Source organism: Corvus brachyrhynchos, unplaced genomic scaffold (genome assembly GCF_000691975.1).
Source record: "Corvus brachyrhynchos isolate BGI_N302 unplaced genomic scaffold, ASM69197v1 scaffold220, whole genome shotgun sequence".
Taxonomy (NCBI): domain Eukaryota; kingdom Metazoa; phylum Chordata; class Aves; order Passeriformes; family Corvidae; genus Corvus; species Corvus brachyrhynchos.
This window is the reverse complement of record NW_008236209.1, coordinates 4,608,730-4,633,163: the sequence shown is the minus strand read 5'-3', so window position 1 is coordinate 4,633,163 and position 24,434 is coordinate 4,608,730. Positions and strand designations below refer to the sequence as shown.

The 24,434-nt window shown below is 40.3% G+C and overlaps 1 protein-coding gene across 3 annotated transcripts in view; it reads left to right on the top strand.

Annotated features, from left to right (window-relative positions):
* LOC103623158 (connector enhancer of kinase suppressor of ras 2) overlaps nt 1-24,434 on the top strand; it is a 175,396-nt gene that overhangs the window by 51,369 nt on the left and 99,593 nt on the right. For all 3 annotated transcript variants that reach the window (XM_017742525.1, XM_017742531.1, XM_017742535.1), the window contains exon 3: nt 11,740-11,903. In XM_017742525.1, the coding sequence (XP_017598014.1) occupies nt 11,740-11,903 (164 nt within the window). The remainder of the gene's footprint in view (nt 1-11,739; nt 11,904-24,434) is intronic.

The window sequence follows — 24,434 nt, the reverse complement described above, 5'->3', positions numbered from 1 at the left end:
CTGGGTACCTCTGCTCTTTGCTGCTCTTTTGGTGGGATCCACCCCGGGTCAGTGCAGAGAGCCCTCGGGAGGAGCCCAGCTCATCCAGAGCTGCTCCGGGTGCAGCCCCTCCGCTCCTGAGCCCTGGGTCAGGGGCTGTGGGATGGAACCCTTGGTTATAAATGGCACCACTTCCTTTATGAACTACAGGTGTTATAACCCTCACAGAAGAACTTTTCAAGGTTTTTCTTCCAAGTTTTTTTTTTGCTTTTCCTAATATTTAAGTGTTGGATTGAAAACCTCTTGGATCCTGTATGCACTGGGCTTTTGCTGTATGTGCTGAGAGTGATTGAAGCGGCCAGATTTACATTTTAATTTACCAAGTAGTGTTCCAGGAAGAAAAAATTGCAGCAATAGGTGGCACAATGCATTTCAATGGAGAAATTAATAATATCTCAATTTCTTAGGATGAGGTTGTCTTTGTTTTGTGTGATATTTCTAAAAGTTCAGGAAAATGGCAACTTAGAAAAAGCTAATCACGGAACGATTTAAAGAAAAAATGTTCCATAAATATGAAAGTCACATTTACTTCACTCTTCTGACATTTCTGGGCTATCTCAGTCTGAATTTTCCTGCTTTTTTCTCATCACAGCTCTTTTATACAGTTCTTTCTTTGTATACTCACTTTTCCCAGTAACTCATTGTTTCTGTGTTATACTTGGCTCGATCCTCTTAGAGCAAACCACTTGCTCAGTGAGATTAAGGAGCCAACTCACCTCTCCTGTCCTTCATGTTCTGTTCTCTGGCTTACATGAAAAATAAACCAGAGGAGAATTTCCTTTTTTGAGGCTTTACTGGGAATGGCTGTGAGGGAAGTGCAAGAGAAGCCACGGGGAATGTCCCCAGAAACGTTATTTCATACTGTGCTACTTTTGCTGACACAGAATTAATTTATCCTGCTCAATAGAGTATTTTTTAGAGTTATTACATTTAGGTTTTCACCAGCAGCTCTGTTTAGAGAGTTTATGGACAGCACTTAGACTGTTAGACATGTTACTGCTGGTATCTCTTATTCCTTGTCTGATGGCTCGAAAGAAAAGCTTTAACTATTTTCCTGTGCAGAGCATAAAAATAACTAGGAATGGTAGTTGGGAGCTCTGCAGTTCTTCCAGCCTGCTGCTTCCTTGTCAGAGAGATTGAAATTCAAGCACTAGGCCTGCCCTATGTTCCTTTTTTGCACACTGCCATGTCAAACATTTAATCATCTTAGGCATTTTAAAAAGTCTTATTTCAAAAGTACGAGCGAGTGGCATCCTATGGCTTTGGAATATTTTGTAATCATTTGATTTTACTTTTTTTTCTACTGGATTATTGCTTTGCTGGATGGATTTCTCTTATACATTGAGTTGTAATCAAATTCTATTCATGGACTTTAGGCTATATAGTTCTTTAGATGTGATAAGATTCTTCCTTGTTTCATGTTACTTCACAGAACTATTTAATCTCGGATAAACTAAGTTCAGATCAAATAGCAAAACATTTAGAATTCAGAATTAAAACACAAAATAATAGTGATTTAAGATGTAGTAATATTTTTCATCAGGTAGTTGAAGCCAGAGACTTAATCTATCTTAATCTGGCACTGCATGAAAAGTGGTAGTGAATAAAAATTTCTAGCTCTCATTTTGTTCAATAACAACCGTAATAAATTTGTCAGTATCATCATGGAACAGAAACATGGAATAAAAACGGGGAAATGTAAGGAAAGGGAAAAGTTTCTTCAGAAGGATTTACAGACTGATGTGTCTTTCTATTATGGTTTCTTCCCATTGCTAGTTTCATATAATTTGTATTGATAAAAATATGGATTCCTAGTTTGGAAATTGCCTTAATTGACAATTCCTGCTAGTGACCTGACTTTTAACTGAGCTCCCCACTGATTGCTGGAGCTAATTCCCCCAAACTGCTTAAGGAAAGAGCCTCATCTAAGATCATCCAGATTTATGGAGTCAACAGGACCACATAAACGAGCTATGGTGCTGTGCATGGCATCCTCAGGTTTCCTTGGAAAAAAAAGGAACGGGAGAGATGTGGGTGAAACCCCAGATCGACTGATCCACAGCCTTTGCTGAGTAGCTGCCAAGAGAAGCCATCACCAGAGCTTCTGAATATCCCTGAGAAAAGATCAAATGCTCCCCCTTTCCTTTATTTCTTGCAGCAGTCTGATTTTTGGCGTCTCTGTGAAGAACTGTGTGAGGAATTGCCAAGGCCACCTTCTGCTTTGGGAATTTGCATCTTGCAGGTGTCTAAACTCTGACTCATGAATTAGGTCATGGACTCGAAGCTGCTGAAGAAATTGGGTTGAGCAGAAATCTGATTTGTTTAGGCTTTTCACTCCAAACGCCTACACTGGATTTGGCTGTTCTTTTGATATCTGGGATTTTTAGTAAAATACGTCAGTGAAGTCGAAACAAGAATTAATGTATTTTGGCACTGAAACATCTGTAGCACTTTTTGTTTGATTCTCCTCTGTCAGCTCTTTATCCCCCTCGGCTTTGCAAGCATTAGCACTTGTGGGGGGAGGACGCGATCCAGGGATTCTGCCTGTCCCACACGAGCTTGGTTGATTGAGAACATTCTGCAGCTTTAGACGTGGCTCAGAAAATTTCAGTTCCTTTGGACATATTCTGGCTGGGAAGTCACTGTTCTGAGGCACCTGTGACACTGTGCCTGGATGGGGTTTGATATGATGATGAACTGAATTTAACGTGCAGCCCTGTTGCAAAGTGATCAGAGATACTTTTAGGGCAGGACTCGTTTCACAGAACTTTAAATGTCTGTCTTGCTGTTACATGAATTTTGTCTGACAAGTTACTTCCTCTCTATTGATTAGCTCAGACAGGCTCGTTATCTCACTCTTCAGTAATTTTTTTCCTTCACTTTTAAGACAGGGACAAATGGGGCATATCCCTGTAGTACTTGTACAGGAACTTCCTTGGCGTGAGGGTTTTGTTTGATTCTGTGTGATACCAAAGTAGTTTTTTGAAGGTCAAACTGTGATTAAGATTTTCCTGTGCAGAGTACAAGGTGGATAAATCTGCAGAAGCTGGAGAAAGGAGCTTTCAGTTATATTTATTTGTTCATGCACTTTTAAGATCAGTCCTTGTAGATGAGACATGGTTAATGCTGCTCCTTCCTTATTAGACTTGTTAACTTTTCTAAAATGGAAACTGCAGAGGTCTGAAATAAACTCACCTCAATGTGCTCAGGCTCTAGTGAAGGAAATACTGATTCCCTAGTGCTTTCTTTCTACCTAAGAATCGTTCCTTTTTCCTGGTGTTTTTTTGGGGGGTTTTCTTTGGTTTTGTTACAGTGAGAGGTTTTTTCCCTGTCATCTTTAGCAGCAAGTTAATGGAAGTCTTGGAAGCAGAGAACTGGAAAAGTCTCCTCTGCCCCTACCCTCCAACCCAGGCAAAGGAGAACACAACCTTTGGCACTTAACTGGAAAAAGGAGGAAAGTGAACCCTGACCACATCAATTCTCCACTTCTAAGCAGCACAATCCCTCATGTATAAAAGGTGGATGTTATTTCTTCTCAGTGTTTTTACTGATCCCAGAGACATTTGTTATCACAAGAATTGTTCTGACAGAGATCTTTGCTCTTTTGTGATTGCACACAGAGATTTAGGAATTTAATTGTGCTGGTTCTGCTTTTTGGTTTGAGAATAAATCATGAAGATTCCTCTAGAGAGATTCACAGGGCCAAAAATATTGTGTATTGTCCTTTTAGTTGGTTGTAAAATTTTTTTAAACTTTTGATATGTATTCCAGGGTGTGTGTGCTGGAACCAGCACTTCTGTCAGGGCAGGCTCCCACCAAACTCTGTCTCAAAAAAATAAAGCAATATTTACATAGTCCAGTGCAGGAAATAGAAGGACTTGCCTCGCACTGGGCCAAAGCATTTCTCTTTTAAAATAAGTGTAACAAATTCAGGGTCCCAGTGTTCTCAGCTCAGTCACTCTGGAATGTGGAATCATTTCATCAATTACATGGGAGGTCTGAACAGGGAGGCTTTAGAGGCTTGTGGGCACTTCCAGGTCATCCCTCAGCCATGCTGCCTCAGGAGTGAGTGGGGGCTGTTGTTATATCTTCATCAAGGAGAAAATTAATGAGGCTGATGAAAGAAGTAAATTTTCATTAGCACACAGAGCTAATGAAGACGCTTTTGGGTTTTGTCACTTTTATGGGAAGTTTGTCAGTAACAGCATCAGTGACATATCTCGAGGTTAAATTGTTGGGAAATGTGGCAGCAAGGAGCATGCACTTGGGCCTGAAAATGTGATCCACTCTCTGTGTGACAGCTCTCTTCCAGAAAGCTCTTTATGGTCAGGTCTAGTTCCAGCAAGCTTCCTGGAAATGCTGTTTATTACTTCCATGGTAATCCCACAGCTCAGCGACAGCTGTCAAATGTTGAGGACAAAGTTAGAATGGCTTCACTTCCTATTATTCACTCATAGGTAATGAAGGCAGAACTATATTAAGTCATTTACTTCATATATATGAATGTCAATTTAAGGGTGACGGCATATCATTAAATCAAATTTTATTAGTTCAGCAGTTTGTTCATTTGCTATTAATATTGCTTGACACATCCCCTTACTGAACCTTCTCAGCTGCTGTGAACTCTTAAAATATTAATAATTTGAGCACAGCTTTTGTCTTGATCATACAGTCATCTTGGAAAATTGCTGCTAAGTCTATCTTGGACTTATAGACAGTGAGATTATGGGAAAGCCCCTTGCTTTAGCCATGCTACCAATAAAATAATAAAGTCACAGTGATGAAGTCGCATTGCCACTGGTTTTGCTGACGGGACAGAATTTGGGAGGCTGGTCTGTGTCTCAGATGTGCACTGTGGTGAGGGGGGGACAGTGATGTTTGTCCTGATTTGGAGGAGGACACTTCAGAGGGGAGCAAAAAAAGGGTGCTTAGGAACTTGCTGTGGATTTTTATATTCCCTGAGAAGTTTGTCCCTTCATGAGTGGGAACGGTGAGTGGAGCTCTGACCTGTTCTGGGGAGGGAAGAGGAGCGAGGTTGGAAGTTTCCAGCTCGTGCTCTCCCAAAGCTGCTTCCCTGCTGGTTACAGAGGAGACAGAGCTGACAAGCTCTTACTTTTCACACATAGAAAATAAAAGGACAGAGGCAGCATGGAAGGGGAAAAATGGGATGTGGGGAAATGGAAGCTGGCAAGGAATGAAGAGAGGTGAAGATATACAGGGGGTTTTTTAGCGGAAAAATCCCCAGAATTTTGTGCTAAGTGGGCAAGAGAGTTCTTGTGGCTGGCACTGTTGAGCCAGGGACAGCTGCAGGATGAGGATGGGGAGGATGAGGAACAGGGAGCCCTTGGAATGAAGAGCTAGAAATGCAGAAGTGCTCCAGCTGTCGAGAGCCCAGCTGGATCCTGGAGCTGAGAGTGTCTGCAGAGGGCTTGGACGGGGCAGATCCCGGTGCTCCTGTGGATCCTGGCGCTCTCAGGGGAGAAGGATGGAGCAAGGGAAGCACCTCATGGACTGTGCAGCCCTGAGCAGTGGCCTGACACCAGTGGAAGAGTTTATGCCCAGTGTAGTTCCACCCACTCTGCAGCCTGGAATGGAAGCCAACATTTTTGGTGTCAGTTGGTGCCTGGGAAACATTAATTCAGAGTGCTCATCCCGCCCCAGTTCCTGTTCATGCAGATGAGGATCTGTAAATTCAAGCAGCACAAGTCTGCCTGTATTTGCATCTAAAACATCCATCTGTATCCCTGTGAATATCGGAGTGACGCAGAGGAAACTCAGCCGGGAAGCAACATTTAAACACATTCTACTTGCACAGTCAAGCATTCAAAGGTCAGATATAGCCAGATTTGAGGGATTCTTTTTTTTCAGAATAATTGGAATGTTTTCCTTTTTTGTGTTTGTGAATTTCTGTTGTATCTTGCCATTTAAATGTAGTTTTTTGTGAAATTCTGGTAATCTAGCTACTCTATTTTTGTAGGTCAGGTGTGTGACACGTAGGCTTAAAGATGCAAAATGTTGCAATCTTTAGTTTTTAAATAGACTCTGAAGTTTAGGAAAGTTTAGGTCTGAAATATTCCAAGCTTGGTGTTTTAGAGTGTTTTCAGGCATGTTCCCTCTGTCTCTTTCTGGATTGTGGTGGTATGAAGATCCCTTTCTCTTGACGCCCTAAATAGTTTTGATTTTTTCTCCTGAAGAGCTTAAGAACAAATATCTGGTATTTGGGAGTGAGCTTAGTGTGAACATGGCCCCGAGGATTATGCCTCTTCTTTATTTGGACTGAACAATTCTTAAAAAGCTTTTTAACGTCACTGGCAAAAATACCCACCTGATGATTTTCCTTGTTACAAGTTACATAAGAATTGGAAAGGCTCCACTGTGCCTGAGCCCAGGGTGATAAATCAAAGGGGTTTTGATCAAGAACACGGCTGAATTGTTGCATGTATTTGATAAAATTGCATTTAGGAAAAGACATGAATTCTCTCCCTCAGTCTCTGTCAGCCAACCAGTCAATTCCTTCCAGATCTTTCTAGCTAGCTGCTAAATATTGCTTTATATGGAAAATATCCCTTGTTTTTTCAAAAAAAAACCCAAATCCAACTTTTTTTTTGCTTTCTGTAAAAATTATATATGGAAAATATCCCTTGTTTTTTCAAAAAAACCCCCAAACCCAACTTTTTTTTTTGCTTTCTGTAAAAATTTCACTTGGACTGAGCCTGTGGATGCTGTTAAATGCTGGATATATTTAAGCAGATTTGCATATATAAACTGAAGGTTGTGACAGGAGCAGAAGTTCATGCTGCCTTCCCCAATTAATCAGAGAATTTCCAGCACAGTAGTGAGAGATTTTATATTTCCTATGAGTGAAGAGCTGATTTTCTGGACTTGTGAGTCCAGAAACAGCAGAAAACAACATTTGAAAGTTGATATTTGTCCCTGTTTCACTTTGATATGTTGATTTTTCACAAGTCACCGTTCTGCAGCATCAGAGATAGGGTTGTTGTTCACCTTTTATTAGTCAAATGAGGCACATTAATAGGTAATTAATTTGTCTTGGCAGGCCAAAGTGTAATTCTTCTGAACAAACAGATCATCCCCTTGACTTTCAGGTTTTGCCCTTGGGATCCAGGTCCCACTGACACTTCTACCTCAGATTCTTTACTGTGTGTAGGCCTTTGTGCAACTGGGAGTTTAGTATTGTGCTGTGTGCTTTTAGTTTCTAAATATGGTTTTAATTCGGAAAAACGTTGAATACTTTGTCAGACCCCCAACCAGAGAGACTTTACCAGAGGGCTCTCACCCCTCTTGCAGCAGTGCCGAAGCCAGGAGTGCTCAGTGCATTCCCACCGAGCTGGTTTCCTTCTTTTTCACCCTAAAAGCAACGCTGCATTTTCCTAAAGGAGGGGCTGGTTTTGCCTCCCCTCATCTGTCAGCAGACCCCCTGTGGGAGAATACTTTGTCAGACCCCCAACCAGAGAGACTTTACCAGAGGGCTCTCACCCCTCTTGCAGCAGTGCCGAAGCCAGGAGTGCTCAGTGCATTCCCACCGAGCTGGTTTCCTTCTTTTTCACCCTAAAAGCAACGCTGCATTTTCCTAAAGGAGGGGCTGGTTTTGCCTCCCCTCATCTGTCAGCAGACCCCCTGTGGGAGCCGCTGTGCCTGTGCCAGGCAGAGCTGGCAGGGACCTGCCCTGCCCTGCCCGTGACCCCTCCTTCTCACAGCCAGGGTTTGCAGCTCCGGCCAGCTGCCATGGATTCTCCCCTGGCAATTATCGTGGATCACCAACAAGCCCATCATTTGGGCAGGAATTTTTTAGGAGAGGTTACAAAACCAGTGTCGTTTTCAATAAGTAGCAAAAATCCTTTAAAATACGTGAAAAAGGAGAAGCGAATAAGTACACGTGAGTTATGGAGAGATTTGTGAAAAATTGAAAATTACAGACTTTTAAATTTAGGAATTCCTTCTGGGGTGGATCCTACTTAACAGAGTTATTGCCCCTGCAGCTCTCCTGTGAGGGCTGCCCTGTCTGCATCATTCCTGCATAAAGGGCAACAGCTTGGGCTGTCCATTTATTTTACAGTTATTTTCGCAATAATGGTAATATTTTCAATATCTCTGTCTAATGGCAGAGAGGAAGGGACAGATGTTTGCATAACATGGCAACAATGTCTGTTCTTTTTAATGGAATCCAAACCTGCCATTTGTTGACACTGATGGGAAGATTCATTTTATTCTCAGTGAACCTTATTGCCCACAATATTTGGCATCTCCTTTGTAAAGTTTGCTCTGAGTTAAAACCTAAATCTGATTTAGACATATTGTTCAGATTTTTGCTTTGTCTTTCTGTTTCAATTACGCTTATTTTCTTAATTATATGTTTCTAAAAATAAACATTTTCAAGCTGACTGGCTCTTCTTTTCCTGCCCTCTCTCCCTAACAATTTTTCTATTTTCTACCTCCTTTTTTTCATGTTTCCTTGACTTTGACTTCAGATGTTCTATTTGCAAAATCACAGTTTGCAGTCAACATATCAGAACTGCCTCCTTTCCCTCTGCTCTTTGAATATGGAGATAAAGCTTTCCTAGTTCATGTGGATTCAATATGATTTTTTTTTAAAACTTAAAAATGGAAAGAGATAATATGGAACCAAAGAATATTTAAGTTGGAAAAGACCTCTGAGACCATGGAGTCCAACCATACACCAGGAAAATGTCAGAGTTTTCAGGTGGATGTGGTTTATGGGATGTTTCCCCTGATTTCCCTCTGCACAAGGGTTTATACAGCTCCTAATGCAATGTTCAGCCAGAGCTGCTTCCCAGCTGACTCAGTCAGCACTTGGGCTGATGGATAACTCCTTTTTTCTTCGATTGTCCTCTCAAATAACACTGAAAGATTAGTAAATGTCTTCAACCTTCATTGATTTTTTGTTAAAGTGAGTTAACTCCTTGAGCCCAGCTGGGTTGGAGAAATAAAAATTCTTCAACTCCCAGCCATAATTTTCTCATCATGGGTGTTAAGCCTTGGCTTTAAAGCAAAGCATAGATGTTTGAACACTTTCTCCTGAATCATTTTATTTCGCTCTGAAGGAGGTGTTGGTTAGTTACAAAATGTGCACAAATAAAGTAAGAATGTGCAGCAAGAGAACTGCAAATTTCTGTGTTTCTTGCCTGGCACTGATATTGCGTATCTTGGGAATAGTGGGTTAATTTTATTTACCTATGTCTAAGCAGAGCTAAGGGCCCTTCCTTCTTTGTGGTTATAAATCTGAAGCACTTTAACACTTACCTGTAAACAGAAATGATACTGGGGGAAAATGCATCAAGAGCACTAATGAGGCCTGAGTGGCTTGAGGAAATAAATATTTCATTTGGTTTGGGTGAGCCAACGTGAGCTCGTTCTGCACCCTTTCTAATTTCGTCTTGGATGTTCTCGTGCTGAAAGCAATTGGAGCCCTGACAATAAAGAAGAGGCTCCTGATGCTGAGTTCCTGCTTTGGAAGGTCTCACATTTGAGTACCTGGCCCCCGGAGAGACAGAAAAGCAGAGAGCAATGGGCCAATCTCTCTTTTTTTGGTGTGTATTTATTAAGTGCTGTCATTCTGTGAGACAGCCTGGCCCTTTAATGATATATTTCTATATTCTCTTGTCAACTGCCACACTGCTTGCACCAGTAAGTAAACGCCTTCTAAAGGTGCCCTGGGGAGCTATTACAGAGCAGCACAAATAATAGAAATTTGATATTTTGCTCTGCTGTCATACATTCTCCCTGGCACAAAGGCAGGTTTAATACATCTGACTGCACACTTCTCACAGTGTGGCAGGTTCAGTTAGGTTTTCCTAAATCTCTCTTAATACTATAAATGCTTGTTGCGGCCACTGATTCTGAATTTTTAAATTAATTTTCTTGAAAATAATTTAATATCTAGTGGCAGTTTTTGGGACTTTTTTCTGAGTTTTGGGGCAATGTCCACTAAAAGCAAATCTGGGATGTGTGGGGTTTGCAATTTTTGCTCTAAAATAGTTTTAAGAATTGTTCTTGAGCAAGCAGGAACAGAAATGTGCAACAGCTCAGGGTTAAAACTGTTAACTAATAAACAGAGAATTTGCAGTGACCAGTTCTCAGCCAATTGAACTGAACTATACTTATGTAAAATCATTCACAGGATCATTAAAAATAATGAACAGATGCAGAGAGATAGTTTCCTATTTGCAGACCACTCTAGAATAGAGAAAAGCTTTAAGTATTAGTTATAGACTGCTGATTTGAGCTTTAAAAATCCCCCAAACTACCTCATACTTTTGAATTACATCATAAAACATGACATTTTTATCACTATACTAGCTTTGTATGGGCCATAGGTATAAGCGAATATAAAGCTGGGCACTTGGTAAATGAGCTTTATCTGTAGCATAACTTAGGACTATCAGTTTACAGAGTAAATAATTGGATTGTGTTGAAAGAGGAGTTAATTAAATGAAACAGCAACCTGTCCCCTTGTATTTACACACTGAGGGCAAATGTTGATTTATTTCATTCCATTCTTGTGTCATCCCAGTCCTTTTGTCCCAGCTGAACTCTGTTAATTGGGATGTAAAGTGGTGACACCCAGCACACCCAATACAAGGTGTCAGAACTCTTTTTCTCAGAGGCTCTGGAAACTTGATGTGTGTTTGATAAGAGCTGTGTACAGAAATTATATTTCAAAGCTCTTAAATGCCCAAATTCATTATTTCTGTGGCTTCTGGATCTCTGTAGTTTTATGGATCTTGGATTTACTTGCATCACTGCAGGACAAAAAACTGAGAATCAGTGTTTTACTTTACTTGGTAGATGAAGTTACCGAAGGTGAATTTTGTGGATCTCTAGAAAATCATGTGCATGTCAGGTTTCTTTTGAATCTGGCAGGCTTTGAGGGAACTCTGAGGGACCTCATGTAGCTTTCAGTAGTAGATTCTTGTGTTCAACTCATTGTTCTGGCTGGAAATTCAAGGCATGTGTGGTTCAGAAACAGATTTGGAGGAAGGAAAAGTCTTTCAATATCATTAATCAGTTTCTTCTCTGGTCTGAGAAACAAAGTAATCTGTTATTCTCACCCTATCAAGTTTCAGGGTAACATGGAACAATTCTTTGTGCGTGGGTAAAATTGTATTCTTAGTTGGAGGTGTTATAACAAAAGCATTTTTGTGTTGTATGGATTCAGAAAACTGGGTAATCTGGGGTGAGAATTGGCAGTGGGAGTTGCGGAGTGAATGTGGGTGGTTACTGAGCCTGAAAACTCTTCCTGATCAGGGACAGCCAAACTCTATGACCTTGAAGAGTCCTGGAAGAGTTACAGGAAGAATTTGTTCCTAATCATAAGATAAACTTATATTTAGGTCTTTGTGACATCATGAGAAAAAGTTTTTCTATAATGTCACTCTCTGTGCTGCTTTGTCCTTCCCTCGTCTCCATGAAGGTTTAGAATTACGACTGAAACATTTAAGAACGTTGAAAATAACATCAGTAATATCAACTTTTCTCTTCAGCAGCATGTGCTGTATTATGTAAGTTAAATTATAATTTTCACTGCACGTTTTCCATAATAGCTCCAAGCAAGGAAGTACACTTGCATTTCCAAGAAATTTCTGTATTTGTGAACTACACAAGTGTTTGATTGGTTTTCTCTCCGCTCTCTGAATCTGTGTTGTTGGCTTTTCTAACCAGGCCTTGATGATTGCCTTCAACAATACATCAAAAACTTCGAGAGAGAGAAGATCAATGGGGAGCAGCTGCTGCACATCACTCACCAGGAGCTGGAGGAGCTGGGAGTGACTCGCATCGGCCACCAGGAGCTGATCCTGGAAGCAGTTGATCTGCTCTGTGCATTGGTAAGTGATTCCTTGCATCACTCATCTTGATCAGCTGCATTTATAAATTTACAAACCAAACTAAAAATAATGTAGAGTTTCCTCTGCAGCCACACACTCAAACAGCCACTGTGGCTTTGCTTCAATAAAGGCCAGACATGTCGTGGCTTCTCTCAGCTGCACAGAAACTATATTTATCCATTTAATGATTATGTATGATGGTCTTTGATTGCTTTTCCTCTGACTTTCTTGGTCCTGCATTCAAATGCTGTTGACTATCATTCCTGGCATCCATATGGTTCTGTAATTATGTGCCATATGCCCTCGTATTTCACTGACATTTGCCACACTGCACTGAACCAAGTAGACCTGAGCGGTTTAACCATGCCAGCATTCAAAAGGATGGTACTACACAGCCAGAAGGTAAAGCTAATTAGACTGGAAGATTGTTTAAAATGAGCTTTGAGATGAGACTGGAGTGGTAAAATTGACTTTATCTAAACTGCAGACATGTGTGTCGACTAAAAGTAGGGTTTGGGGTTTTTTAACAACCATTTGGAAGAACAGTTTTTTCCTATTATTAATTATTAGGTTATTAATTCAGTTAACCTATTAACAACATATTTGATATCAAAAAGTTCTTTTTTCCTCTGCTATTTTATTCCTACCAGCTAATAAAATGAGATGTATTAAGTTAATGCTAAAGAAAAATTAACTTACTTTTGGTTGTGTAGGTGAACAGGTGAAAGAATATTGAAAATACTGAAAAGTGAAGTAGTAAAATTACACATCACAGTCACAGTATTTTACTTCTTGATCAGGAGTTCTGCTTTTGCATAACTGGGTTATCCTGTGGGATTTTGATGAAGATAAATTGTTTCCGAGAGGGAAACTGGCGCTCAGAAGTAAGATAGAAAACAAGCGAGGTATAATGCACTTGATCTTTCATCTTCTTGATTATTCGTCTTCTTCTTGCCTCTACCTCGAATGTCAAAACGCACTCAGTGTGGCTTTCATCTGGAGGGGCTTGAGATCTGCCAGGAGGGGCAGATCTCAAGCCTCTCCAAATGAAATAACTTCTTTGTCAGAGCAGGGAAATGCTCTAGGGACAGGTGTGTGCTGCAGAACCCAACAACCAGTGCCTTTTGGAAACCTCTGAACCCAAACTCCAGAGTTTTTCCTTGCAAACTTCGTGTTCCACACAAAAGGAGCCCGCAGAGCCTCCAGTGTCACATTGTGTCACCCAGCGAGCAGAGCAGGCCCTGCCCAGACACTCCTCGGGAACAGCAGCCCCGAGAAGCTTCCTCTGGAAAAACATCTCCCTTTAATGAAGTGTGTCCCTGAGGAGGACCCTGCTGACTCCTTTATTGTGATTTTTTTCTTTTCTAAGCACAGAAAATGTACCTCTTGCTGCTGGTCAATAGTGCAGCTCTCGCTGTGCTGTCTCACGACCTTACTTTGTCTTTTGAAGCAGGATGGGGATTTTCCAGCTCCTGGTATCATTTATTTTGCCTCCTGCCTTTCAGCCCTTATCCTTCCTTTCTCACTCTGGCTCTAAAAGGCCTTTTTCTTTTTTTTTCCTGCTTCTAAATGTTTCTCTCCCTGCCTATTCCATGTGCTTTCTGCTGGGCGAGTCCGCTGCCTGCAGCTCTGCTCTTGGGGGTGTTCTCCTGCTTCTGACATTTCTCCTTGGCTCTGTGTACATCATCTTCTTCAATTCTTTCAGGACCACATGAAAGTTTTACCAGATTGAGTATAATATCTATTTTAAATCTCTACTAATTTATTAGGATTTGGATCCATGTAATCAAAAAGTATTATTAAGAACCTCACTTTAATTATTTTAAATAATGGCAATAATTGAATGAGAGGAGATCTGATGCTGCCTTTATTAGCTGAAATACATTTCTAAAATATCACAATTGTATTCTTGTTCTGTGCTAACTCTTGAAAATTTAATAGATTATTGCACTGACATCTGACTGCTGGCCAAGTGACCAGCAAAAATTGTGACTGGGAATTGCTCACTGATATGGATGTTTAGACCAGCTAGTCTAAAAAAAACTGAGGAAGCATCTTGTTTTAAATGTAATTTTTGAAGGGGCTACAGAGTATCTGTATTTTTTTAACGCCACCAACTAGGAGCTAACATATAGGGAATTGTTGAAATTAGAATGTCTTAAGGAACACATAATTTTGTCCCTGATTCCCTGAATTGCATTGTAAGCAAATATAATACAGTTTATAGGCAGGTAAAATATTTGAATGGACTCTGTGTGTGCTGGGAACTGTGGACAGGGTGCAGAGCACAAGCTATGTTTGTAGATTCATAAATATAAATATTTTCAACTTTTTTTATGGAAAAAGGAGACCGGAAGAACCAATTCCAACAGTCTGGTCTTAAAATCCCACCCGTGGAGGGGAGGTACCAGCAGGAGTTTGCTGGTACCTCTGGCCCTCCCTCTGTTCATCCTGGTGTGTGTTCCCAGGCCCGAGCACCCAGGATGGATCTGGATCTGGGATAGCTCTGCTCCTGTCCATATCCACATCCACAGCCCTGCTTTTGCTCCGCCTGTCAGCCCTCCCTGGCCATGTCAATGAGCATTGATTTTTTTCCATGCATGGATTTCTGGATTGATTTCTGGTTGGCAATTGGCAGTGCCCAAGTTCCATGACCTATTTCTCCCAGGCAGCATTAGCAGGCTCTGCGCTCCATCCCAGAGGGGTGGGTTGTGTAACACTGAGAGCAGGGGCAGCTCCAGTGCCTGTAGAAATCCCCCAGGAAACTCAGGCTCAGAGGTGATCAGGAAGTCACCTTGGGCAGGGGTTTATCTGCAGAACAGCTCTGCTGCTCCAGGAAACCCGGGGAAATTTGACTGCCTGAGCTCCAGCCCTTGGGACACGCTGGAATGTGCCTTTCCCAAGGATCTGGCTTTTGTGGGATGGTGAGTGGGGTTCTGGTGGGTAACACCAAGAGTGGTGCCTTGGCTGCTGTTCCAGGGGTGCCAACACTGGACAGCCCCCCAGAACTAATGCTGACCTGTAAAGAAGGTTCTAAGGGCAAGAAGAAACTGAAAACAAGGGAGGAAACTCCTGAGTTTTTTATTCCCATTCCCAAACCACCTATTAGCCAGATTCCAAATGCAAGTTATTAAAGGCAGGGACAGTTTGCTATCAAGCATCAGCCCTTGACATGGCTTTTATATCCCCTTTTCTTCTGAAAGCAAGCTGAATTCAGAGCTCTCTTCAGCTAGGCAATGCAAATGAGAATCCTGGCTAGGAAAGATTGCACGCTGGAAGAAGATGACTTGGAGTAGGAGAGAAAGAAATATAAGAAATGTGAATAGGGAATAATAAGAGGATTCAATACACCCATGCAATGTGGTGATACAGAAGTGGATGTATTTTACCTGTAAGTTAAATAATTTCAAATGCTAAAATAACCTCATTTATGAAAGGGTAAATTCAGAGTGCAAAAGGTGAGAGGAACTTTCTGTGCAGGAAGGAAAGTACAGGCAGTGTCTTGGGGTTGCTGAGGGATGAATTCATGTGCTGTGAAATGCAAAGTCACAGGTGAGCTTTACTTTCAGCTTCAGTTCTTTGACCATTCTGGAAAGACATTTTTGAGTTGTGCTTTAATTATGAAGAAAATTGGGAATGATGGCTGTGGGGAAAAAACCCAACCTGGAACATCAAAGTCCTTTCTTGCTAGGTTGGTCAGAAACTGCGCTGCAATTATTTATTTGAAGTGACCTAAATAACATTTAGGGACTAAAAATCATGGGACACTTGGATTTGGACTGTAACTATTAAAGTTGAAATATTTATTTTGATATCTATTGGAGGACTTGTTGCACAGAGGCTGAATCTGATGCAGTAGCAAGGTCTGGGAAAAATAACTTTTTGATAGAGGGTAAAATATACTGGAAACAAGAAAAAGGAAAATTTTTGAGGTCAACGTGGGTCACTGTTCAAATCTGCAAGTAAATTTAATTTAATTAGGCCAGTATTGGAGTCAGTATATTGTTAAAGTCTGCATGAATTAAAATATAAACAATCTTGTGGGAAGAAAGACTGATAATGAAAGGAAGAAAAATGAATGGGAAATGAAAAGAATGCTCCAATAGAGATTGTATCTCAAGTAATTAAAAGTACTGTTAATTCACAGGCATTCAACTTGTGAAATAAAGCCTTATGCTGTGGAAAAATTTCAAGGAGAAATAAAGACTAGAAACTTTGTCTGCAGTTTCTACAAAGCTACAATCCAGGCAGGGTGGGTTTTCCACCAGAAGGCACAATAAAGTCACCCGTGATCAACATGTTTGTAACAACTGCAGGAATTTAATTTGGTTTTATATTTACCTTTTTTTTTTTTTTTAAATAATGTATGGGACACAGCTACCAAACAAATTAGGTTTTTTTCCCTATAATTTTTCTAACATATTTCTTTATTAGGCACCTCCCTAACAAAATTACAACAGCAATAGGAATTTGTTGGTCAGGTGGAAAGCAGTTTGCAGTGATTTATTTTGATAAAATGGTGAAGGTGAAGGTGATTTTGATACCATGGTGAAGGTGAAGTCTTTCATAGCTCCCTCTGTATGACTGATAATGTTGTTTCTTCTAAATTAAAATTAGTCAAGTTTTTCCTAAATTAATACTATTTAATGGCCACACCTATAATGATCTCTCTCGAGATCCTTTCCATTCTTCATTTTGCTAATACACTTTTTGATTTGTCAATTCAGTGAGTATAGTAGGAAGTATTTTTTCCTACTTTACCTGATTTGTAATCGAGTTTCATTTTTAGCAAGTCGTTCAATGTGTCAAATACTTATTTTCCACCCATAGTTCAGGGGTTATTCAAAGGTAATTATTCTAGACTAAAATCTTCATTTTATATATATCTATTGATGCTTGAGTAGATGGAAAAAAATCCTATTTCTTTGGAATGGAATGCCATCCCTATTGGTGAGAGATGCAGAGATATTCCATCTCCTCAGTGTAATGAGGAACCTGGCACATACATTATTTTTGTCTCCACAAACATGTATGCATCCAGAGAGCTTTATTAATTTCAATTGGAAAAGAAGTTCAGCGTTTGGCAGTCCAGTGCTATTTATTATGCTGTGCCCAAACATTGAATTAATACTATTGAATTGAGCTGGTTAATTATTGCACATATTAGAACATGTGTATCATCTTCTGCTTAGTCTAATTAGCAGCTTCATTCTTTCTTAGCCTTTCAAATTATGCAGTTTGGAAAAAGAATTGATTTTAAGGATTGTCTGGTTGTTTTTTTTTTTTTCTTTTAAAAGTCTGTTGGCAATTTTGGCATTTTCAGATTTCTCTTAGGATGAGGACACTGAAGGAAGATAATTAAGTTTGTACAAACAGATCAGAGTAGCCTAAAGTCCTTCTGTTCACAGGGGTTTTACAGCTGTGTGCACGACTTTTGTCTTACTGGGGAGAGGTAAGAATTTCATGGTCTTCCTAAGCTGGTGTGCTGGGAAAGTTTGGATGTAATTACACATTATTTGTGTCGAGTAGCCACCAAAATGAAATCCTTCCTTCCTGAAATCACCACACTAAAGGCAGCTCTGGGGGTTGATCTAAGCAAAGAATAAAGTAAAGGGGAATTTTTCTTGATGTCTTCTCAGTGTTCTCATCAAGGACCACTGATTCCACATCAGTTGTTCCATGGCTTCCTTAGCACAGCACGATTTTTTTGAATATTTAGGGATACTGCAGCAGCACCAGCAGTGGTGGTATTTAAGTTTAGGAAGCAAAATATTCAGAGGTACCCAAGCACAGAGCTGTTTCAAAGGGAATTTAGAACAAAAGTGATTTTTGGATTTGTGTTTGTGTGCTAAATTCATTAGAAACTTAGGCTTGTCCTCTTTAGAGAACTTTATCCTCTCTGAATTTGTCACTCTTGTGGAGCAGCCATGGCCACACAACCTCTGATGAAGGCACAGAACCCTCTGGTTATGGGATGTGTGTATATCCTGTAGCCAGACACAGATTGGAAATGGTCCTATTCAGGTATTCCAGAGAGAATTTCATCCCTTGCCATAATAAGAGGTGCATGAAGTAGAAATATGAGAGAAGAAGTTGGCTGCATTTTACTCAAATTTCAGCTTCCTGCACGCAGTCTGAAGGGGAATGCAGGGCAGCTGAAATCCAGGAGACCACATCTAATTCTTGCCCACAAACAACGATCCTGGGTTATCAAGCTTCAGATAAATTACTTCAGACTATATCTGTATTCTTTCTACTTATGGTTTTGTTTATGTTAAAAAAAAAAATCAGGAAAAATACAAATTTGCTGTGCCGACTCCTGTTAACTCCTTGAATTTATGCACATCATTTGCCTCTGGAGCAAGTCAGTGTTAACAGGCAAATGAGAGGAAACAGACTTCTGTTTTTCCTGTCTTTGGACATATCTGAGAGATTTCTTCTTGTCACATAGTAATTCTCTTTCACAAAATGGGGACAAACATGTTCTATTCGAAGTGTTAAACCTGTTCCAAATCTTGTAATTTTCTTCTGAAAAAGCATCTGTTTGAGTACCAGTGAGAATGAGCATCCTAATCCATTGCAGGCTTGGCTGGTGAATAGGCTCCTACAGGAGCTCCAGCATGCTTCTGAGAAATAAATGTACTTATTTCCATTTAGAAATTTATAAAATAATCCATTCATAATAATCCATTACTGTATTTCACGTTGGTTCTGTCTGTGGGTAAGCCCGGTGGTATTCTGATACTGAACATTTCATTCCTTTTCATACCCTAAGTTCCCGTCACTCACTGGTAGAGAACAGCACCCCATAATAAGTACAATTAAATTGCATTGCTACTTATTATGCCAACGCAGTAGCAGAAATTTATGCAAATGAATAGGTAGGTAATGACCTGAGGTTAAAAACCACATGTATATAACACCTTAGGGCAGGGCGGGAGGGCTGAAATTCACTTCAGATAGTGTTGGGGTAATAGAAAGGTATTATATTATAATTTCTGTATATTCTTCTACCCCTGGTTTAGGAGACATTAATGGAGCACTCATTTCTGACATCATTTTGGCTTCTCTTGAGGTTTGGAGCTGGAAGTCAGGGATTGTGTTTTTAATTTGTGTGCTTCTGGATGTCTGGTTTCTCCAAGGCTGATGGTGGGATCCCAGTCACTGCTGGGGATAAAGGAATGGAAATTTTCCCTGCACAAGGATTAAAGCCAAACCTTTATAGCAACACCCTGTTCCGTTTCGTGGTGTTTCTGTTGACACCAGCTGCCCCAGCATGGCATGGTGTGGTGTTAAGGGACTGTTGATTGCTTCTTTTGCTTTGGTTTCTCTGGGTTTCACAGGCATCCTTTCCTGCACAGTAATCCAGTCTGCCAATACCTGTGGTGAGCAGAAAGCTGGAATGCCAACTTTAATGTTTTAACCTTAATTTTAACCCAAATTGCTCTGTGTAAGCTCTCCTGTGCCCCCAACCTCAGACTGGCCAAGATTTGGATACTTGATTCATCTGCAGCAACGTGGAGATCCCCTGTAGTCTCCTAAGGATGCTCACCCAGCCTTTGTGGAACAATTAGCACTGACATATCCAATTAATTTTTATGAATTACTGCTTTTCTAGAATCTCAGTGTGAAGTGTATGGAACAGCCTTGCAGTGACACATGAACAAATTGTGCAGCAGAGCATTCACATTTTCTTTTCCATCATTTTCTTTGTACACTAAAGGAATTAGAAAGAAGGATGGTTGTTACATTTGCATCCTGTGTCATCTCTTACTTGTGATAAAATGTGTTGCTGGATTTCTACATTTCTTTTAATCAAATACATGCAAATCCTACCAAAAATTTTCCTAGTAAAGCATAAAAATCCAGATGTTGCAAAGTTTGCTGTGGTTTCATAAAAATGCCTCTGAAACACCAATCTTTTGTGCAAGAGTTAAGCTGAGTAATTTTAAATTTTAAATTCTGGAGTGCCCAGTGGTAACTCTTTCACCCTGATCTTTTATTGCAAACACAGAAATAAGACTTCAAGCAGGGAATATGAAAGGAAAATATTGGGTTTCTAAAATCATGGCTTGGAGCACCGAGGGCTTCGTGCTTTCTGTCAGAAACTAGCAGAGGTTTGGGCCTATTGCATCCTAACAACCCTTAATTGTACACTACTGCATTAAACATCTGAATATATAATTTAAATCCATTAGCTAGCTGAGGTTGATAATCCTGCCTTGGCAGCTTTATTAAAGGTCTCTACCAAAGCTGTGTGAATTCCCACACTCATCTGGGTGGGAGAACCACCCAAATGGGAGCAATTCTCAAGGTAGGTGAGGTTTTCTGTGGTTGTGCTGCCCAGTTTATCCCCACAGCACCTCTAAGTTTTGAGAGTTTTGTCTAATCCCAGCCAAACTCCGTGGAGCTGTGAGTCCACGAGGATTCCTGCCAGTGCTGAGGTCCCAGAGTGACATTCTGGGAGGAAATTCTCCTCATCCTGGAGGAGAGGCATCAGCCCATGGCCAGTGACAGTCAGAGGGGGCTCTCCCTGGCCCCAGGGCCTGTGCAGGTGTCCTGGGAGCCACGTGGAGAAAGGAGTGTGGGAATGAAGAGGATGCAGACCGTGGGAAATCCGTCCTTTTTAGTGCCACTGCTGCCTGAAGAGTTTGTTACCCCTTCCAGAGGGAAGCTAAAGCAGCGTGGATGAAGATCTGTGCCTGAATCCTTGGAGCTGGAATGCTACAGGCACTGAGGGGCAGTCCATTGACTGCAGCTAGCTAATGGAATATTGATCCAGTCCTAGGTAATTATGTTAAATAGGAGGGCGAATATTAGATCATAGAGGATAGAGGATTCTATTTTTAGAACAAAAAGGAAGAATAATACACACCAGAGCAGGAAGAGATAAACTTCTCCCCTTTAAATGGAAAAAGTATTGTTACACTAACAGAAAATTTAAAGTTCTTTAAGATAACCTGAGAACTTGGTGATATACAGATATTTTCTTGGTTTATTGAGGTGTTCAAAGTCTTAACCATCAAAGAAATTGTTGTGTCTAACAATCCACATGAAACACACCGCTAATTCTTGGTCTTTAAATGAAAAATAATTGCACAATTACTTAAATGGTATTTCAAATATTTAGGTATAAACAATATTACGAACATTTAAAATTAGCTTTTAATATTTTTCTATGACTTTATCTTTTTTTTCCACTGGAAAGGACTATGTTGCCTTTATTCTTTGTGTGTTTCATTTGCAAAATCTTCTTTCCCATGCAGAAAGAAATAATTCCCTTTTTTTTAGGATCCTGATTTGAGGTCTGTCCCATGCAATGCAAGGTAGCAAGCACTATTCCATGGAGAATCTCTGTGCCAAGGAAATACAAGGAGTAGCTCAGTGAAAGTTCAACAAAAGGACATTTTCCCTACCAAAAAATCCCTTTTCTAATTTGCCAGGAGGGATTTCTTTAATAAATTCCTAGTAAGATATTTTTCATACCACCGTGTTACATTATCAATGTCTATGAGCTGCCTGAACTCCTGAGTAATTATCTGTGATCAGTTATTGTCAGGGATAAATTCATCTGCATGCAAATATCTGAGCATACACATGCATATTCATGTCACTGTTGTTGACTGAGTTGCTTGAGCAGCCTTCAGCAAATTCACAATCCAAATAGATAAATGAACTTTTTTCATACTCTCATTAATGCCCATTCAGACGAATCTTGTTACTAATTTAATTTCTATGTGCTGCTCTGAATTGTTATGAATGTGTGCAACATTCCTCCAGAACTGGTGTGGTTTTTACATGGAACTACCACTTCTGCAGGGATCTAAGTTAAACGTCTGACCCAAGTGAAATGGTCAGTGTTGATGTACTATTTCCAAGACCAGCTTATAATTTATTCCCTGAACTTTGAATAATTCACCATTGATTCAAATTCTAATTTTGTGTTATGTACTGAATCTTTTTTTCTCTGTGATCTTGCATTTCTACCTTAAAATTCAAGAGATACTTAAAAAACAGGAAAATGAGGATTTCTGAGATTGGATGGTTGGTGCTCACACAAAACTATGAAATAAATAGTGAAGTTTAATTGATCACAAGGGTTTAGTAATAAATAATAAAATTTTGTGGTTACTGAACAGTGCATTAAACATGTACAGCTCCCTTATATGCTGCAGAGAAAGGTGAATAAAGTGCACTTAAAGGTACAGCAAAGGCTTGAGATGCTTTATCCTTGCCAGTGGAGTTCCCTGCATTGGTAGCTGGGAGTGTAAAGAAGAATTTGGGTGTAGTTGAGGTATTTCTGAGACAGAACATGACAACAGTAGCATGGTGCACACTGGGGAGCAACAACAGCAGGTTGTTAATGACTCATGCAGGCAGGAATTGCTAATCATTTTTAAAAGTGAGCAGATCACAGTCCAATATGGTTTTGGAGGAAATATCTACTGTCAGCCTTTGCTCTTGTTTGTTTACCACAGTATCCCCAGTCAGCAGATTGCTCAGAGCTTATTTTCCTACACATATGGAAGAGGTCAAGCCACCCTGGCTGTCTGGCTTGCATATGTTTTGTAATTGAAGCCATATGCAGATCAGTCCATCCTTAATACTGAAATAGAATATTGGAAACAATTATCCCTGGGATGTGGAAAGAAGCCACAAAGCACCCGAAGCCCCTCTATCCTCCTGGGTCTCGCTTCTGTGCCCACCAGAAAGGAAATGCTGCCACAGCTTTATTTCCATGCTGGTGTTTTCCTGGGAGTTGACACTGAAGCTGTTAAATGTGCCCAGATGTCAGCTTGGCACAGGACAAATGCTGAGTGGATGGTGCAATGCACCCACCACTTTGTCAGCATGGTTCTCAGAAGGTTGTTATGGTCATGAGAAGGTTATTACGGTTATGAGAAGGTTTTGTTATTTCACGCTGCTCTGATATTAAGGTCTTGTTCATAAAAATTATGAGAAAGCATTAAATGCGTTTAGAAACAAAGAAATTTTTTAAAAATGCTAATTCACTTCCAGGGATTTTAGATCTAAACTCTTGGTGAAGACAGAGCTGAGCAGAAAATGTGAATTAGAAGCAGAGTGGGAGAGCAGTCAGGAACAGCTCCAAGGGATGCTGCGAAGGTGCACAGGAAAAGCAGGAAAAGCATTGTCCCAGAGAAATTAAAGCACAGGTTTGGATCAATCTCTCCTGTTTCTGAACCTGATGGTTCATCACCTCTGCAGAAATAACTGTTGGTGGTTCAGATATGTGAATAATCATTCTCCACTTTACAACTGGAATGAGATATGAACTCTCTTCTCTTAAAATTTTCCTTTCTTCAAGCTTTGGTGAGAATGGGCACTAAACAGCCAAATAGCTGTGTCAATGTTTAGGTATTTAGATTCTTTACACACAGAATAAAATTCAAGGACTTGCTGAATGAGCCACCTAAAACTACGAGAAGTATAGGGAGGTTTCAGATGTTAAAAGAATTAAAATTTCTTCAAGGTGGGGGGGAAGGAAGAAAACCAAAAGATACTTGGGAAAAAATGTAATTAAGGTATTCCTCAAGTGTGGTCAGCAGACTCAGAGTGGCATGAACTTTAAAAATAAATGCACTTTCTTTGTACTTTACACCATTATGGCGATCAGGAGTCTGCATAACTGAATAGCAGATCCCACATTTTATAGATCTTATCCAAAACTGACATTGGTGACGTGTCCTGATGTGCTGGATCAAATTGTGTGACCATGTAGGACAGAGAGAGAACTTTAAAATGCATTTTCAGAACATGCACACCCGTCACACAAATATCTCTGTCAGGCTGCTCAGTGGGTTTGATTGATTTAATGCTGTAGGACATTTTAAAAGTCTCTTCTGTGTGTAATGAGTTCACTTTCCTCACACCTTTCTGTGGTTTAGGCACTCATTCCACAGCAGTGGATCCTCTCTCCATAGATCCCTGTGCAGCCCTCCATAACCAAATGAGGGAGATGTTCCAGTTTATTCAAGATCACCCTGTTAGGGGGAGTATTTGTTTATTCCACAATTGGAAGCACGGTGCTTCTTTTGGATTAAGCAGACCAAGCAGGCTTGGTGCAGTTTGCTCAGAGATCTGTAGCAAGAGCTGCAATGTAAATGTTTAGGCAGGAGATCAGGGATTCTGTTAATTCCTGATCATCTTAATCAGCCCAGGGCAGAAATTGGTGCACTGTGCAGCTTTAGGCTGGCCTAGAGCGGGGCAAGCCTTGCGTAATCTGAGATCCTTGAGCAGAAAATCTGCACCTCCATCTCTGACCTCATCTGCTGCTTGGCTCTCACCAGGCTCCCAATTCTCTGACTCTGAAGTCTTAAACATAAAGTTAACAATTTATTGAAATACCTTATTCTGAAAAAAATACCTCTTTCAGTGGTTGGCCTTCCAAACTTTCTGAGTCCAATTTCTAAAGGAAAGACTATCATGTTCTAAATCCTATCTGAAATAAAAGTCACTTTTTTTTTTTAGTCAAATTATTTCCAGGGCACCTTAATTACTCTGGATGACGTT